The 20,321-nt window shown below is 39.3% G+C and overlaps 1 protein-coding gene across 4 annotated transcripts in view; it reads right to left on the bottom strand.

Annotated features, from left to right (window-relative positions):
• The window catches only part of LOC117963535 (protocadherin-19-like), a 47,646-nt gene that overhangs the window by 6,715 nt on the left and 20,610 nt on the right, over positions 1 to 20,321 (bottom strand). For all 4 annotated transcript variants that reach the window (XM_059001052.1, XM_059001053.1, XM_059001050.1 and 1 more), the window contains exons 3-4: positions 13,363 to 13,421; positions 11,630 to 11,802 (exon numbers count right to left, since the gene is read on the bottom strand). In XM_059001052.1, the coding sequence (XP_058857035.1) occupies positions 11,630 to 11,802; positions 13,363 to 13,421 (232 nt within the window). The remainder of the gene's footprint in view (positions 1 to 11,629; positions 11,803 to 13,362; positions 13,422 to 20,321) is intronic.

Genomic DNA, 20,321 nt, shown 5'->3' with positions numbered 1-20,321 from the left:
TGAAGAAAAAATGTCCCAAAACTTGATCTCTGTCAAACATTCATTCTGGTTAGCAGCAGTTGGGTTTGTCAGGTTGGGAAACTAAAAGTGATGAATACAAATGGCACTGTAATTGTAAAGAAGAAAACTTGACTACGGTTTCAAACCCTAATGCTTAGACAGATACTTATTCGGAAACGTTACAGTCACGGTCAATACTGAACTGAGGAACGAGAATGGATAATAAGGACTGTCTCAAGTTTCTATTGTAGGAGCTTTGTGGTACTGTTGTGTTTCTATTGTTGGTTCAACAATTTTATGATGATTGTTATTCACAAATAGGAGGGTGCTGAGAAATGAGCAATAACCAAAAAAAAATGAAATAATAAAATAAAAAAAATACACTGCTGTTTTCCTGTTGAAATCATTGAAACAGAGGACGCTGGAACAATATAAAGTAATCAAATAACAGGTTAATCCTTAAAGTCAAATGATTGCCATAAAACAAGAAGCACTAGTCTCTCATATCTGAAAGTCATCCTGGGTCCAGCTATTCTCATTGCATACAGACGGCATCTTGTGTTATGCAGTATAATAGCGAACAAGATACCTCCTCCTCCCACACGCTCTTGGGCTGGCAGCCACAACACAAATAGCCAAGCCATCTTCTCTTATATTGTCACATAGAGAGGAGTACAGAGACACCTCTGGCAGCTTGTATTTTGTCTGCTTGTTTGTCACTAACAAAGGGTATCTGTCTGCATCTGACCAGCTCTGCACTTTTAAACAACGCCCAAAACTGCTTACATTGAGCAAAAATCTGGAGTTAATAGGATCCCTAGACCACCAGCCAGCTATCCAACAGGACAAAGTATCTGTGCTCCTGTGATGAGCCAAAATATTTAAAATGCTGATGGTCTTATTTTTGTATGAAGCAAGGACTTCAAAACTACAGTAATAGATCTATATTTTTATGGAAAAAAGAAGAGTCAGGGACTCTGCAAGGTTAACAGAAAACCACTATAAATCTGCAGTACTTATGAAATTATGCATATTCCCTCTGCTGCTTATTGAATTTAGAGCTCCTGACTGGTGATGGATTGACAGCAAAGGTGGCGGAGGATCTGGATTTATCCGCAAATATGGTACAGCTCATCTGGTAATAATGTCACACGATGTTTACTCCAGGCATCTGATTTAAAACGTCCTGCTTTTTTAAATGGATGTACGATGAGAAGATAGGCTGTTAATTTTCATGAGGAATTTTACTGCACTTCAAAAACAGACGGATTGATGGCACTGGTGCAGAAGCCAAGAGATTTCACTTTTCGGGCCACTTTTTTTTTTTGCTTCCCACATCACTCACTATTGCGTGGAGTGATTAAAAAGGAATGCATTGGAAGAATGAGTGGAGTTGTGTATCGTCAATGGCATCCTGTATGAAATATCCTGGTTAAAGAACTTCATACCAGGTCAATAATCCAAACTAGGTTAATAGTAATCAAAATGTGTTCTTTCTTGCTAGGCACTTATGAGAAATTAATTAGTTTGGTCCCAGCCCATTGTTATGCACCAAACTCCTATGGCAGAAATGGACACTTGTGTATGTAGCCTTATCCATGGGCTGCCCTTAAGAATTGCCCTTACTTCCTCCCCCAGTGTACACAAAGGCTGCTCTTGATTTAGTGGGTCACAGGTTGAAATCCAACACGGGTATAACACAAAACAAACACCCCTCTGCTTGCAGGTTCAAGGTGTATTGAACTCTGTGACCTAACCAATGTTCCCCTCCTCGACATAGGGACAGAACAGCAGCCCTTTCGTTCATCTTATAAGCACTACCAGAAACAATAAAGGGCTCTAATAAGACAAGACCAGTAGGTTCCTCCCCAGTACAAGGGTCAGGCTCTGTGCCCTCTCCCTGTTGTTAAATTGGAGTGCAGTGACATTAGGAAAATGTTCTGCTGTACAGCTCCTGTTAAAACTCACCTGGGACAATCCCAAATGGCTGCTGTCATCCTGAGTTTGCAATCCAGTTTTCCTCCTATAAATCACCCAGGAGAAGACTCCTTGGGGACTGTAAGATGGAGTGTTATGATCTTGTTTTAACAAATAGTGGAAGGGTACCCTTACAGAACTGGGTAACTAATCAATCTCCAGTACAAGGTAGTTACAGAGTCTCACTTTCCAGTTATTTCCATCTCCCTATCCTTCAGTTCCTATTCAGAGTGTATTTCTGTGGTTCCCCAGCCAGCTAGTCAGCCTGCCTTTCACAAGATATTAAGTATTAATGAAATTACAGCAATCCAGCGGTTCTGTGAAGGATGTCTTACAGATGGTAAATCAAGTGTTTTTTGACTACTTACATTTCATAGCATTAGTACCAGTCAATTTATCAGGAACTAATTCTGCGGTAGTAATGAGTACATCTGACAGCGAGTTTCTGCAATGAAATTGCACTGCTATCATTTTGCAAACAATACAAACAGACAGGGTTAGTTATATCTTCAGTGACCAATATAAAATCACACAAAAATAATCATGTAAATATATATGATGTGTTAATCAGATATAATTTAAAAGCAGATAATAAGGAATGGATAAGATGTAATGCACATTACATACATGGGTTTCTGTTTTACCGTATCCACCATAAGATGTCATATCTTAATTAAGCTTTCCCTGGTGAAATACACTGTATAACCAAACAACTTAATGAATAAATAAGCAATTAGCTTCACAACTTGAAATAATGAGAGCAAGCCTTCCTCAGATTGGACCTCTCAACAAGTAGAAGAATTGCAATACATCAACGGCATGCAAGCAACATAAAGTCATGCAGGAAAGAAAGGGTCCCTGGGGGAGAAGATGGGAGGGATAATGGTGACTGATGCTGCACTTAAAGGCAGAGACCATATTGAAAGGCTGCCTAATTTACAATGGGATACAAACCAATGTTTTGGGGGTCACACAAGGCTTGTGGGCCATGTAATGAAGGCCAAGGCCACATGATTTATTTGCAAAGTACTGTTATTTGAAGTCCCTGATGTTTCTTATTAAATCTGAAACAACACAGAGGTTTTACACATTGCGTCCTAAGGGAGCTCTCAGAAATGCCCTAATTTAGTGTACAGGTGAGTGCATTTTAGGAATATACATTTTAACAAACGTGTGTCTTGTGTTTGAGCTTGACTGAACTATCTGGCTAATTTACAGCCAGGTCCTGTAGTGCGTGAAGTGCAACAGTGATGAAGCAGAGACTGCAAATCATTTCTTAGTAGGAAACCACTTGCATTGGGGGGTGGGGGGGGGCATTTTCATTCGCAGTTCAGCTTTCTAAAAGAGTAAATTAATCTCTGTGAACCACATTGTTCAAATCATTAAACGTGCTACTAATCCCTGCCTTTGTCTAAAACACACTGCTTCATTCCCTTTACATGTTCGCTTTTTTAATGTCTAAATGTAGTAAATACACATACACACACACACACACACATATGAAAACATATGAAAATAATAAAAGGTGATTTATTTTTCACATCAGTAGTCATTGCAATCTTCTGGCTGACTCAAGGGGCAATCTCAGGAATCAAGGGTAGTCTCAGGAGAAGTATAGGGACCCTTGATAACAAACAGAGGCTAAGCTTTCTCTTCTCTGCTTTCTCCTTCAATTCCGATCTCGCCTCCTGCATGTGCATTGCAGGATTCAGCAGGATTAAGGAGAGGTAGAGAGGTCACGCTGCCTAATATTTAAACCTACAGGCTGGCCTCAAGATTAAATGCCACCTACCAAATGATACTGAGGGTAATCTTAATGGAATTAAATGTGGATGTCATAAAGGAGGACAGAATTAAACATGGATGTCTAAAAGAAGGGTTTTTGTCATGCTATTCTGAAGGGTCGAAGGGGTGACTTAATAAACACCTTGGCTCTGACGTGACAGAAAGCAGCTAATATTATTACTGTCCTGGGTGTCCTAATCCAGAGATACGGCAATCAGTTTAACTACAGCATGTGACAAAGGACCCCATTCATTAATGCAAATCAAGCGGAAAAAAATGCAACCACAGACCCATTTGTTTTAAATGCGCCAACATTCACCTCTAATTCAGAGCCAATCACCCTGCAGAGTGGCCTGCTCAAAAGCAGAAGATTGTGAGGTGATGTGCTCTAGTGGTTAGAGCTATGGGTTGAGGGGCAGTGTAGCTCAGTGGTTTGACCTGAAGACTGTGAGCTGAAAATTTTAGTCATTAAATACTCTACACCCTGTTTTAAAGGGTTCAAGCAGAATGTACCTGCTTACAAATAAGACAGTGATATCCCAGGGGATTAAATTCCATTACCCCCATTCTGCCCATGACAGATATAAACCCACATGGACATCTCAGCCAAGCGCTGCTCAACAAATCAATTCAGCCTTGCTTACGACAGCTGGGAACTCTGCACATGGCTGTACGCTCAGCTGGAATACAGAGATCTCTAAGACTTGATTTCCCAACAAGATGTTGCCTGCTTGAAAATAACTGTTACATAATTAATGTAATGTGAATTGTCATTCAGGCATGTGCATTTGGATCTTTGTGGACTATATAGTTTTATATTCTATTTTATCCTTGTGGTGTCTGGGCAGAAGAATGAGTTCCTTCTTTTTTTCTTTCTTTCATGACTTAAAAGAGCCTATGGACGTAGGACAATATAAGATTGTACAATGAAGCCAGCTACCCATGCATACAAAGGTGTTTTTCAGATGTATCCCCCTCGAGATAGAAAGACTGAAGTGCCCAATGTCAATTCTAGGACTCTGTTTGATCTCTGTCAGTTCTCAGCTTCAAATATTTTGCCAGTTTCTGAAACAATTATATAATTGACACCATGAAACATGAAATGTTTTTGACTGCTGGAGGAATTAAAGTCTGCGAGAGGAAAACAAAGTGACAATGTGGCGAGATCTGGAATACCCCCTAAACAGCTCAGCTGCAATAGTGCTTGACTGGGAGTCACTCTGAATAGGGCAGATAAGGGTCTTCCCAAGGGCTACCTCCTTCGATTGAGGCAGGGAATATTCAAGAGGGCAAGGGGCAAAAGAGACTGGAGGCTGTAATAGTGGAGTTTCACCCTTTGAGGAGAGAAGCCACTGAGCGTTTTAGCTGGAATCTGAAGCTACCGTCGCTGCTTGTCTTTAGTAGTTATATGGCTGGTGCCCCTCCTAGGTACTGTGAGCTGTCAGCACTGTCATTAAAAAACTCATTTCAGAGCATTCCTATAAGCTGTACAATTTTATAGCTACTTGATTCTTTTTTTTTTTTAGGAAGAGGTGTGTGTGGGGGGGGGGGGGGGTAGGCTAAGCAGTCTGTCGAATTATAAAGGTTAATTGATTGCCTTAAGGGCGAATGATTTGAATTCTACCTGATTCATCTGGATGGCCACATTTCTACCTTAAAAAAGATTGGGTGGTGTTAAGGGGTTTGTAAATACATCCAAACAAAAACGATAGCATGTCCCCCAAAACCTTCTGGCTTCATCTGCTGGAGTTTAAAAACAATCCGTTAAGCTCTCCCGTTTACTTATACAATCTCCTGCTGATAATGCATAATCCAGCCAAGATACAGCTTGCTCTAATGCTGTGAGTTTTAATCCTATCATGGGGAGCTCATGGCAATAATTTATATTATACCAGAATCCTATGTGATCGGTTTGTGTGTGTGTAAAGGGCAAAACATTAAAGTGAAAAGTAAGAAGCTGGCTGAGCTGGAAAAAAGGACATCAGCTCACAGACCTTAATGTTTATCTAATATCTGTTTATAAGTAAATACATACATTTAATAAAATCCCCTCTCTATCAAATTAACTATGATGGGATACGGACCAAAGGTCCAGGGTAATAACCTTTTTTTCCTCTGCTACTGAACTCCTGTAATTATACCACAGCAGAGAGACCTATTAATAGAGAGTGGCTTCATTATATTGAATTTCAATAACATGTTAATATAATGGAATTAAAACTGACAGAGATAAACTGAAAAGCCCTATTGGATTGCCAGAATGAAAAAGAAAACAACAAGTGGAGTCCCTCTTTTCTTTGGAAGCATAATTACAAACATAGACTCTTAGAAAACAGGTCTATAGAATCTGATAAGAAACAACCACTTCAGCATTTTCATTTTTACCTGGAAAAATTGTAAGTATGAACACGAGCGATCTGCAGAAAAAGGAGGGTGTGGGAAAAGCGTATTCTGTTTTTTTCTTCAAGTCGAACTGTTGAGAAAGATGGATTATGTATTCTGGACAGAAACTCGACAGCTTCCTTTTTATTCTGTCAGGAGATAGTTGGCTATCAAACAATAGATATTGTTTTCCCACTGCAAACGACAAGGCTTTCATCTTGCCACTAGACCATTATTTTCCAGGAAAGAAAACATCTTATTTAAACTACAGACTCCATCTTTTTTTTAGATAGAAAAAAGAAAAACATAATGATCATATCCCTCCACCCCCGTAAGGCTTTAAGTGATCATTTGCTCTAAAATGAGTGAGTCTGCTGTAGTTAATGGAATGCTGTTGAAGATTCCTATGGGACGGATGCCAGAGTCTGTAGCAGACAACCTCGGCCCCAGAAGGACTAGACTCTCTGGTGTCAGTTGTGCTGAGCTCTGAGTAAAAAGAACTCACCAGGCAGGACTCTGTTTGGCTAAAGAGAGTCATGGCAAAGAACCAGATAGCCACAGGTTGTCATCAGCACTGTGTCAGAACTAAAGTCAGATTCAGACCTCTCATTCTTGGAACCACATTGGTTTAAAGCTCTGGTTTGTAAAAATTCAAAAGGAAGGTTAGGAAAGGGTAAGAATAATAACCGAATTTCAATTTTGAAACCACAAACTGCAGTTACTTGGTCTCACAGTTAATGGATCTAGCCAGTCTGCCCTCAGTCCATCCCTCTAAAAACTAAGCAGCACAGTATCTTTAACAGACCGCTAGTCCAAACTGCCTCCCTGTTCTCAACTCCAACCGCTAGATTGATCTACCAGCCAGTCGTCAGATCAGTTCATAAAACCATCTGTTATCACCCTGCCTCAGTCCTAGCCTGCAATATCTAGACCTATCGGTTTAACCTGCCATTGTTTTTCTATATGGAGGTCCTGTGTTTTTCCCTACCCCTGATGGCCCCAAGGGGTCAGACCACCCCTGTTTGGGACCAGCAGTACGGAAGGGCATGTCGGTGCACAGCACAGCCTTCTGCTGGCCCAGCAATAGAACAGCTCCTGATGTCAGACTCAGATCAATGTGCATAGCTAATGAGCCCGATGTGCATAGCTAATGAGCCTGATAACTCATCACCTGGGACCACCACCAGGAAGCTCAGATTACGGGCAGCATGGCCGTCTGTCTCATTAACTTTTAAACAAGTTCCGCTTATTAACTCAGCAAACTCAGATTCCTCACATGCAGCTGAAGGGTAGAGATCCAGGTGAGGAACTTGCCCCAAAAAACCCATGTGATCATCGGCTGGGCAGGGGGAGTTCAAGGTAGAAGGTGAGGGCAAAAAGACAGGCTGACCTGCTTTTAGAATGAAAGACTTCATGGGGTCTTCTAGGGTCTCAGTTTTTACCCCAACCCAGTCACTTTTAATTTTTCACATATTTGTTTTTCATATTCAATTTGTCACTCTGTTCTTTCAGTACTCTGGCCCTTTAAAATAATAAAATATGTATTAGTCTTCCAAAAAGGGTTATGCTAACCCGAACATCCAGTTTTAATGATATAAAATAATAAACCAGGAAAAAAAAAGTAAAGGACCGAACAGACAATAACTCTTTCCCTGACAGCAGATGTCAATATCAGTAATATAAATTTGGTCTTACAAAGGTTTTTAAATAAAAATGAAGTCTGTCATTCTCACTCTGATCTCAGCTCTAAGCTGTGCAATCAAACCCATAAACTCAGTGCTTTAAGGAAGAAAAAACAGGGCAATTCTCCAGCACAACAAAATGAAACCCACAGAACTCAGGCACAGCATCAGCAACAAATCCATCCAGTGGCTGTATTAGTAACAATGACAACAACAATAATGTATTAACTTATGCATTTCTTTGCACACATCTTACCTATCAAAATATATATCTCACCATCTAACCTAACCAACCACTAGTATTTTTTATACAGTTGTCATTTGTCAATGCCCAAACATTGAAAGCATGTTCTCCTTTCTTTTTTTTCTCTTTTACTATTAACACAATGAAAAAACCTTTAGACTCAATATTAAGTGCCAGTGTTATTGCTATTTGCAAGCTCCGGGCCGTCAGCACAGCTATTACAAACCTCCTGGTCCACCGATCAGACAGGGGAAAAACTTCCAGAAAATGGAAGGATGATTATTACAAAGCCCACAGTACAGAGAATAAAAGGCCTTGATGAACTGCAAATGAGGAGCGCCAGCACGCGCTTGATTCTAATGCAGCTCTTGAGTTTGTCTTGCCAGCCTCATAGTTTTAGCAAAAGAGAAAACATTTGAGTTGCAAAATGGAATACTCACTGACGCCTCCAACACCCCTCAGAGCTGTATTTCAATCTCCTTCCAAAACATTACAAATATAAATATTCACTTCTGTTAGACCGTTAACCTGTTAATTTTTAAGTTCTGGGTGTGAGGCTAGTGGGCACCACCAACCAGTCACGATGGCTCTCAGTCGGTTTTACATTGTGTTTAATGCTATAGCTGTTAAGAGACAATAACTCAAAATCAGATATACTTGGTTTGCACTTCAAATCTCCACCTAATCCCAGCTGCTACTAGTAAAAGCACTGTAGCAATTCCAAGTAAATTATAATAGTAATTATTAATAGTATATTACTATCACAGGTTTTGCTTAGGAAACAGCAGCGCTATGGGAAATAACCATGACATTGTTTACAAATGTAAAAAAATCTATATTATTTAGTCGGAAGATGTGTGTATATTTGAGGGTTATGTCACGGTACTGTGGATTAATGAACTTCCTGTTACTGTTGTTGCAATAAATATTTTTAAAGAACAGCTGTTTACTGATAACGTGGGTAAGCAGTCTATGGGTTTGTATGGCTTGCCTAGAGGTTCATAAAATGAATGGCTTGAAGGCATAAGACACTCTTTACTTGAAATAAGTGACCCAAGGACCCACCCTACCCCTTTGGGTATGCGGTAGCCCCTTTTAGCTTGCTAAAGCACTCACCTGATTGATTACATTGGGGAAGAGTGCTGCACCGCAACCCTCGGCACCCTCCAGGCAGAAGCATCACAAAAGAGATATAAACAGTATCTCTCTTTGAGGCTCCAAGACGTCACGATTACAATAGTACTAAATAGGGTGTAGGCGGTCTCAGGGTCACAAGATCATAGATTAAAACACTGCCTTGGGACTCAGAGCATGTATCTTCAAGCAACATCCCAGCATGATGTGTGGGAAGCTGAGCTGTAAGAAGCAGGGTCTGTCAAAATGAGGGTTTAGTCTGCTTTTTTGGATGTGAAAAACTCCACAGCAGTTATAAAAGAGTTCTGAACAAAATTCTGTCTAAAGGAACTATAAAGTCTCTTGAACATTCCAATCATGTAGGTATCAGGAAGGCTAAAAGGGACTGCCCTATAAATACTATATCTTCTCATCCCACATATTAATATGAGGACGGGGTTTCTGAAAACAAGGAAGACAAGCCTCCCCTGTGCAAATATCAGCAGCAACTGTGAGAATAATAAACATTTACACTGCAAAGTGAACCAGAGAAAAGGGAATGGGTTTTATAACACCCTCCTTCCTTCCCCTGCTTGTATTTGTTTGAAAGAAAAAAGGAAGACTTTGTAAAGAAACCCCCCTTTTTCCTTTGGCAATTACTCTGTTTGAAATCTGCCGTAATCCCCACAGATACTCCAGCTCTGAAGAATTCCCATTACAGATCTTTAAAGGTTGCATGTGTGTCTTGTTTTATACTTGTTTTTCATGTATTTTTACATTAATGAGTGCCTCTAATGACTAATGTCGATTGACTTAATATTAATTAACATTGATTAATGTTTTCCTTCCATTTTCTTTTAACAAAACCAACTGCAATAACTACATACAAAAAAAATAAATAAATAAACAAAGACAGACAGGGGTTTCAGATGAAAGCAAATAAAGCAAATACATATTGACGACTGTTCATAAATTGTTACCATGTCCCTGTTGCCCTAAATGGCCAATGTGACTATTGTCAGCCTGAGAATCTCCATAACTTGATGTTCCTTTACAGTCAGCTCCACTGGAATCCCTAACCCTTCTTCTCTGTCATCCGTGTTGCTCTAACTCACACCCAGTCTTTTCTTGCATGGCCTCTTTCATCTTTTCTTCACTCCTGCTTGTGAGCTACTGAGCAAACACTTACCCAGCACCTTCAGTTTCTCCCCATGCTGCAAACGCTACAATTACACATACAAACTCATGAATTCTGCTGTGAAATGGAAATCCACCTTCCTTCGAAAGAATTCCTTCACTGCACCAGTCTCCATTTACACCTCCCAATAAATCAACCGTATCAGTTATTTGTAGGACGAGGGAGAGTTCCCATGTTAATATATCTAATCTGCTATTAGAAATGCAATAGGTTCAGTGCTAGGAGGTGTCCTTGTCTCTTGGGGTCTTCTTTCTCAATTTAATGATTTCAGATATGCATTGTAGGGCTGTTATGTTTAGTTTCACATCTTACTAAATTCCCTTAAGAATGTGTTAAGGTGTATAAATGAGTTTTGCAGACAGTTCTGAGAACATTCATTGATTCAATCGGAATGCCTATCAATTCTTCTGTGATAATACCTTTTATTTTAACTCTATTACTGTAGAGGTTTCCAATAGAGTGTTTGAAAACAGATCACAAGATTTTTTTTTGTCTATTTGAGCTGTAATCTAGAAAGATAGCCTTGCCATGTCTAAATCACAGTCTGAACACAGAACATCACACCCCTAAGGGTCTGAAAATACAAGCTTTTGTATCTCTCTCACAGGTGGTATGCACTTCCCTTCGAAAGCTCCCCTAACATATCAGTGTGACTGACAGTGGCGAATGCCCATATGACCTCCTACGCTCAACAGCATCTGATGTCTTTACAGTAAAAAAAAACAACATTAATTTCCACTAAGGGATGTAGCTGAATAATGCATGAGTTTAAGAGAGAAAACAGAATGCATATTTTAACCTTCCACCTTCATTAGACTAATTGCTGCCATTCATATTGATCTGTTTTGGGATATTCATAACAAAAACAAAAAAAATCAGAGTTATCAAACTTCATGAATGTCATTAAAAAACATATCTGTTTATCAGTATGGCTCTCTTCTGTCTGTCTGCCTGCCAGCCTGTCTTCCAAGCTAAATCTTTTTTGATAGCCCCAAAACAACAGGCTCAATAACCTTGCATTTTCACTGAAGAACAGTCAAAGTATGTGAGGTGTCAGGTAACTGGTTATCGTTATGGAGCCGACTGTTAAACAGCAGAGCTCCTGAAAGACAAAAAAAGGTTTCGACCATCAGAAACCAGTTCATGTGTCCTGTTGAAAGCTATCAGAACAGCAGGTCAAGTCTCCAGATAGTTAACAAGCCAGTTAGTTTTCCCTATGGCGCACACGCTCAGAAAAGGTGAGCTTACCTTGGTCGGGGAGCTGAGAGCCAGCGGAGGGCACACTCATATTTAGTACATCATTGACGGCCGTGTCAGCGTACAGCCCTCTCTGGACATCATGTTCACTGTCAGTTTGGTCACTCTCTTCGTGACCACTGTCCTTGAGACTGTTCCCTTCCAAGTCCTTGAACGTTGAAGTGCTGGAATGTAGAGCAAAAAAAAAAAAAAAACAACAGCGTTGATTTACTGTCACGTCAAGTCCGATCAGATAACGTGTCTCTCCCTCTCTCTCTCTAACTCTTGCCCGAAGCACGTCTGCTCTCTGCAGCCGAGGTGTCCAGATGGATCAGATTAATAACCGGACAACAAGCAATCTCAAGCTCATCTTTGCAGGCCTGACTAAATATAGCCCGTCATTCCTGGCAGTGTGGTAGGCAGCTGAACTTGTAGGGTGTTGGTGGCTCAGAAACCTAACCTCTCTACAGGTTGTTGGTTCAGTTGGAGATGTGCTGTTTGGGTGTAGGGATAAGCCTGTATATAGTCCATATACCAGCATAGTGCATTGGGGAGGTGTGGGGGTGTTTCTATTGAAGGATAACCTGGATCTACAGTTATCTTCTATCATTGTCTGGTAACTGGGTCTGCATTTTGGCAGGTTATGAATAACCAGGATTTCTTCCAGTAACTGAGCTGGGGATAACGTGTTCTGTCTGTCTACCCTCAGGTAACAAAAAGGCTATTTTATCTTTATCTCTGACCACAAGAATACCCTATTTCCCAGTCCACTAAACCATTTTCATGTTGGAGAGCCCACTTGTAAATTGAACAGCCAACAGTTTTCCTAATGTATTTCATAAACTGGTTTCGGGGTTGCAGTAACAGCAGTATAGGCAGCTGATGCTATCAGTGTAATTTCACCTATCCCCCGGTACAGTCTAGACCTCGAAGGGGAATTCCTTTGTATCAAGTGGCAGCGGCTTCACTTAAATGCTGTTTGTTTACTTAAATACAAGGCAGTTTTTAGAGACTGGGCTTAATGGATTAAAAACCTCAAGCCCCCCCACACACATAGACAAAGAAAGAATGCTCTATTCATGCAGGTGAAGTAAGAATCATAACAGTAATCACCCTGGACCCTCCACAAAGTCTCTGTGTTCTATGTCTTCATAGTCCTTTGTCGCCAGACTCCAGGTGCATGTTATAATTATATCATGTTTACACTTATAATATATATTATGGGGACATTTTCTAAACAGTTTCTGGTCTCTACAAACCTCTATTTCAAACTGTTTTTTTTTTCATTTTTTTAACAGCTGGATCAAAAATGGACCACGTTTTAATTTCAGAAATATATTTGTAAAAAAAACAAATCAATAAATAAAACAAGAACAAATTATATTAATATCAAATAGTATTCACATTTTTAAAACAGCCTTATGCATTTTGTTGAGGCAGTGAGATGGAATGGAGACACCAATATCTAAATGACTGACATCCAGACCCACTGTATGCATGAAAATGGTGTGCTGATAAACAGATACACGCCTGCTATAAAAATAATATTTCTGGTACACGTCATTTAGTATCACTATAAATATTGCTTGGATTACTTTGGGCATAGTGAATATTAGCACACAAACAAGCACTTTGCGTATTCTTTGCAGCCATTGCCTGAAATGCTATTATTTTTACATAACACAGTACATGGGTGTATCTGTTGTTAAAAAAGAAACATGCATAATATGTCAAAGAAGATATACCTTTTAATGAGGTGAGCCCTGCTGTTCACATAACTGGAATCAATGGAATAGTTTTCAGTCTGAAAGGCAAAAGAAGAGAGACAAATGTAATTACATGGGCACTAAAACAAAGAACATTTCCTTCCAATGTTATATGAGAAAAAGGTTAGCTGTTTCATCTTCCAATTCACTTTTTTTATTCAGTGAAATATTTTAACAAATATACAAAACAAAACACAGTATGGTAGCTGACCTCCAACAGACTCACAATAGATAAGATACATAGTTAGATTCAAATACTGGCAAGGACAGTTTAATTTTTACTGATTACAATAAAAGATACACCTCTCGTTAATGTGTTATGAAACAAAACACATGAATACACACTTAAAATACCTTGCAAATATTTTTTTTCTTCTTGATTTTTTTAAAAATGTAAAGCTACATATTTTTAAACCAGTTACATCTGCAAAAAGTTCTGACGTATCAGTTTCTTCCAGCAACTTTTTGAAATAGTAATTCGGATCCAAGAGAACACACAGAACATCAAAACAACCCTGTACTCATGGGGGAAAGTCTATATCCCAAATAACTGGTAGCAATAACAGGTTAATGCATGCGGCAAAGAAAAGTAACTGGTTTTCAGAAGAATCCCCTGTAACCTTCAGGCATGCAAGAGGGCTGCTCTGAACCCTGTTTGAAAGCACGTAATCCAGCTGCCTAGGGCTCAGTGTTAATTTCCAGTGACTTAACAATTTTCACATCCTGAGTCACTGCTGATCTCTTTTCATACCAGGATACCAAAGTGTATTAGTCACCATGGAAACTCGGCCTGTCTTTCAGTGCAGCCTGACCTAAAACAGTACTGTTCATTCTGAATTTAAAATCATATAGCTCCCGACAAAATGTGTTCACCATGGGGATTTTTGACAGAACATTCCATAATTGTAATTTAAAACCCAGTGTGTGAGCCAGCATCTCAAGAACCACCCATGTTTAACCGAATACTACTTTTCTTGACAACTTAAAACGAATGCTTCCCATTGCTATAACTTCCTCGGGTAATTGTTCAGTTTGTGTCATGTATATATTTCTACATCTTCTTAAGACTTCAAGTGGTTCAGTTACACCAGAGCATTTAGTTAAAAAAGGGAAAGCACTCTAAAAAATCTTAGCAAAGTACTCCAGGTGGCTGAACACTGTAGGTGTGCTTAAAATGAAATAAACAAGTAAGGTCATGTGTATTGTTTAGGTGCGTCAGTCTTTAATCACGACACAGGCAAGATAATCTTTTAATTACTTAGCCATAACAGGATGGTGATTGAGATTTGTGGCGGTGATGCGATTTGGAGGCAGTGAAGGTGAACATGAAGCTCTGCTACTGACTAATTAAACCTTAACTCATTGTTATCGGCAAGGTAATTTTTAAAAGTGCTTTAATTAACATTTTATTAGTAGCACTTAATTGGGCAGGCTACTGTTTACTCTCACAGTTGCTGGCAATGGTGATGGAGGTTGTGGTGTCTGCCTCTACAGTGGAGCATCCAATGTGACACCATTAACACTGAGGTAATTGGTGTTGCCAATTATGTACACACTTGCGGGGTGTATATTTTTCTGAAGTGCCACCTGTGTTCCAATTTGGTCCCGGTGAGGCCTCATTATAGTTCTGCACAGGTACCCAGGGTTAATTAATGAATGAAAGTGACAGAAAGAAACCAGGGTAAACTTAATTAAAGAGACAGTGTACAAATTTACAATGAAACCCAACCCAGATTCAGGTTCTAATTGGTTCAGATGGAAAAAACAGTTTGCTAATACTGTCTCTTGAGAGACTAAGTTCAGTCAAACTGTGGATCGCCCTACATTTGTAGCGAAACATACCTCCTTTACAATCCCATGCCCTTGGGTAGTGTTAATAATCCATTTGTATCCCTTGTCTATCAATGAGATCTCAACTGTGAGTCTGGTTGCACTGGTTATTCACCATGCTATCTTTTTTTCCCTAGTGTTGTGATTTGTTCCATAGTTTTGACTCTAGTTTACTTCTCGCACATGTAATAACCATCTCAGCAGGACGAGCGTGAGATTTGAGAATATACTTCAACAAGTGGTTCAAAATAAACGCATTGTATATGTTTGCTTTTGTATTTCTGTATTTATTTTTTTGCTTTCACTTGCCCCTGTACCTTCCTCTAAATGAGATGTGTAGCCTCTGGGAGTAACTATCCTGGAACTTAATTGAATAAAGAATGAAAAGAAAAAGTGCAATGTTTTATACAAGTAAAGATTTTGTTTTACTTAAATGAGCAGCAATTAAGTGCTATTAACCTCACATTAACCCATATTTGTATAAATTAATTTATAGGCAGGTGATTAGTATTCTTGTTTATGACATTCTAATAGCATGTAATTAATAGGCAATCATCAGAACAAATATATATATATATATATATATATATATATATATATATATATATATATATATATATATATATATATATTTGTTATAGGTATATATATATATATGTCTATAATAAATGTGCCTAATTTGTTTTTCAATTAATCAGGTAGGTGTAGTTTTCCATAAGGTGTAATTACCCTGGAAACATACAGTACATTACATACAGGTGTAATTACCTTATGCAAGATACCTTGCCTTGTGGAAGTAACTAAGGCGATGAGCCAGCTTGCCTCTATACATCACAGATTTCTACCATATTTCCAAAGAGAATTAAGCATCAACAGATTGTTGCTTCAAAGCAACATTGTGCAATAAGGGATTAACAGCAAACACAGAAATTGGAAATGGATGGTTTTGACATGCATGCTAACTCTTTGTGGATATGGAGTCTTTTGCTCAACAAATAGGAATGGAGGTGTAGGAGTGGTGTTGGAGTGGAGGTGTACAAGTGGGGGAGTAGGAGTAATGTATGAGTGGAGGTGTAGGAGTGGTGTTGGAGTAGAGGTGTACAAGTGGGGGAGTAGGAGTAATGTATGAGTGGAGGTGTAGGAGTGGGGGAGTAGGAGTGGAGGTGTAGAAGTAGAGGTGTAGGAGTGGGGGTGTAGGAGTGGTGTAGGAGTGGGGGTGTAGCAAACAATTCATTAATACCTGATTGAGCTGGTTGTTGGTGAAACATGTTAAAAATAACAAAAGGACAGATGTTCAGAAAAACATATAAATAAACCAGTAAGTGCCATCAAGCTGTGTGACAGCTTTAATGTGTCTATGTTTTCATACAGCAATAATAAATTGGAACATTGTGTGCCTAAAGTGGCCTCTTCCAAAAAAATAAAAAATCCAATTTAGCAGGGAGCAGCCTCGCACAGCCAAGCACGTTATCCACTACTGCAGGGGGAGTCGATCATAAGTGAGCTTGTTTATACCTTGTCTCACACAGTAATTACTATTGGGGAACCACACTGTAGATTTGCTGCAAAAATGTTGTGGCCCCCTGAATTGTATTCTCTCTCTATCTCCCTCCCTCGCTCTTTCTCTCGCCATTGTGTGAGGTTAACCCGTTCCATGCTAGCCTGCTATCCCAACCAGAGAAGAAACACAGATCCTTGTACCACATTGTCTTTGAGCTACACTGTATTGTCCCACAACCAGGTACACTACCTCCCATGGTGTATGTTTACTACCCCTTCAGTAGTCTTCTGTGTTCCCTGATTTCCTGTTTTTAATGCACATGAAACTTGGGCGCCACTATATTGCTCTGTGAGACAAATAATGCAGCACCAGGATGTTATATAGATAACAAACATATGGACATACATTGCAAACATATTGGGTGCTATAGCTTTAAATGTTTAGACTTGAACTATAATGCCCTAAACTGGCTAATACAGTCCCTTTGTCTCTCCAATAATTCTCCACAAGATTGCATTTTCTATTTCTTCCCATAAGGTAAAGCATGATGAATAAAATGTCTTGTAAACCTTTCTATAAAGCCCAGGTTCTAACGCAATTTATGAGTAATCAATCACTGCAGCAATAAAAGTGTAATGTCATACCATATTCTCTGTATTATGATGCTATATCACCTGTCAATTCATACCACACTCAATGTAGACAATTGAGAATCAATCTTGTGGATACAATACAATTTAACAAAGAACAATGCCTTATGAGGGCTGCAATTCAATAAAGCAGACATTTATTTGACATGTCAAATATATAAATTTGTCATCAACTATTATTGCTACCCTTTTTTATTGTTCTACTTAATACTGGAGCAATTAAAATACATAGATGTTCCTGTCACAAATAGAGACAGTCAAAACTCTCGTTGCATGCTTGTGGTGTTGAACTAATAGCATGACATCAAATAGTTATACTTATGGGTGGTTACCTTTGAAAGACAGTCAGTAATAAAAAATAGAGTTTGTCTGACATGCTACTTCCCCATAACTAGAACATACATAGTTGTATAGATTTTCTATGTAAGCCAGCCTCTTGTAAAAATGTGATAAATTATGCATACATTAATAGAGGTTGCATTAATAAGTCATCCAGTCAGTGCCTGACAGACAACCCCATCACTTCCAGACAAAGATAAAAAAAAATATTCTCATTTTGAATTTTTCAGCTGGGGTCATCTGTTTTTAATCTAGTGGATTCATGGTCAAAGCTTTGCAATGTTATGTAACTGTGTTTGATTAAAATGTTCACGCTAACTAACTGTGAATTTGCAATTATTTATGTGCGCTTATTAATAAATGTGCCCACTGTCTGCATTCATTAGACATTCATCCACGTAGTCTGACATTGCTAGGCGAAGTGGAATGCATTTTACTTTAGCAATAGAAGTAAACAGACTAGCCTGGCATAGTCATGCTGGACGGATGAACTCTCCTGCTTCTTTAAAAGAGCCCTCAGAACCCAATCAAATCTAAACCCACTCACATGCAATCCTGAGGGACTCCAGTTTAAATCTGGTGTCAAGAGGAATATTCTCCCTCCTTCAACCAAAATCCAAAAATTTCAGTTTCAGTTTCAAATCACCTGAGAGATGTGGATTTCAATCCCCATGATGTACCTGAAATCTATCCTCCACACAAAAGTGTGGAATTTTATCTGCTTAGACAGATTGCTTTTAGGCCTGCTGATTCTTACAAAAATAAGCATGACAGCAGTTTAAAAGTGTGAATCTAAGTATTTTATGGGTGTAGGGAAGCCAAAAGGGAACAATGTCAAAATCAACCTTCAGTGCAAGTACCGATTCAAATCAGAACGGTCCTGAGTCTAAGCACTGATTTTCTGTGTAAGAAATTTTGGATAAGCTATGAATTCAAGCAATGGCACCAGTCCCAACTGTGCATGAGCTTCTGACTATACCTCCCCAGACATCTTGAGAACCAGGTCCTGGAACTGAAGTATTGTGAGCCTGTAGTTGGCTCTGGAAACAGTGTGAACTTCACAGTTCTTAAGAAAACCCATCTGCCTATCACAGCCTAATGAAATATCTTTTCAAATGATTTTACTTTAATGAAAATTTGCTACATTTTATTACAGACTCCACTGAGAATAGAGACAGATGCACACGGACCGGAGACTGAATGAGGATAATCTCATTTGGAGTTGGATTGAAAAAATGTCATTATTGACATTCCTTAATCTGACATTATACATAAAATGAGTCGTTGTTTTATGACCCATTAAAGCCACACTGGCAAAAAGAGATCTACAGAAGGGATAGAGAAAGAGGCACTTCATCATTGCTTATTAATACCAGCATCCTGGTGATTTGTTCAAACAAATTATGTTTACACAGTATGCTGCTGGAAAGGGCAGACTAGGTCAGATTAAGCATGGGCCAAAATATTCTCTTGCTGTGCTGGGATCGAGATAAGTACGGGTGTCTCAGCACCACTCATTCAACAAATTATGAACCAAATTATTCCACCAACACCTACTGCACCAACACTCCCCAATCTGCAAACTGCCCAAGGATTAATATTCCAATGCTAGCCCACTGAACCCAAACCACCCTCCCACTGGCAAAAACTGCAAGTGCAGGTTTAATAAGATAACCATTCTGGTGGTGCTAGGAGTCCCCTTTAGCCCTACCCCAGTAGGGGATCCTGGGAGCTGCATAGCTACCTTCTGCTCAACGCTACTTAGCAAAGGAGAGGCAGCTTGAGCACATAAGTGGACTGCTGGGGCCAGATGCACTGGGCTTGACCTCAAGAGTTCAGCAGGGATTCCACCAGCTCAACAATACACAGGGATTAGCCGCAATGTGTTCAATTAATTTAATTTGCATTAGGCTTTTTTGCCAATTGGGTTTGAAAACAGAAAGCAGAGATCATCCATTCAGACAAAGGCAGAAATAGGGCAAGCCTGGGCAAGACCAAGGCTGGAGCCAAATTAAGCAGTTTGGTAAACCCAGTGAACGTTGCTTCCTGTGTTTGTTCTAAACAGTTTTTTTTTTCTTATTGAATCAATGTTGTTGTCACCAGGTTAAGTTTAAGATATATCTAATTTCCCTAGTACAACAAACCCCTCCCTTCTTTAGGCAACACTGCAGACCAATAATGGTTCTCCTAGCTCCTAAAACAGATCATACCCCAATGGCCTTTTAATGGCTTTGCAAAGCTACTGTCCTCGTCCTTTTTCAAGCAGCTTCACATCCCATGGTTTATCAAATAGTGCTTTAAGTTTTTAAGTGAAACTGCTATGATATCTCACAAATCCCAGAATGCACTATAGGGTCATTACACAGGTCCCTATCTGTATCTCAGATTCATCCCACACCTGTTACAGAGTCAATCTTGCCATGCTTGCATGCATTGCATAAATATTTAAACTAAACGATAATGTGCTTGTATCAGCTACTAAACCCTGTTTTTCAATGCAAGTTATGACAGAGGAATAAACAGTCACCTGGTTTTAACAGCCCCAGACTAAAAGACTAAATACAAGACTAAATAAAATACAAGCCTATGTGTCTGGCAGCTACGGTGTTAACCTGCTT

The sequence above is a fragment of the Acipenser ruthenus genome, chromosome 26, assembly GCF_902713425.1.
Source record: "Acipenser ruthenus chromosome 26, fAciRut3.2 maternal haplotype, whole genome shotgun sequence".
Taxonomy (NCBI): Eukaryota; Metazoa; Chordata; class Actinopteri; order Acipenseriformes; family Acipenseridae; genus Acipenser; species Acipenser ruthenus.
Note: the sequence above shows the minus strand (reverse complement) of the source record. Positions and strands in the feature narration are given on the sequence as shown.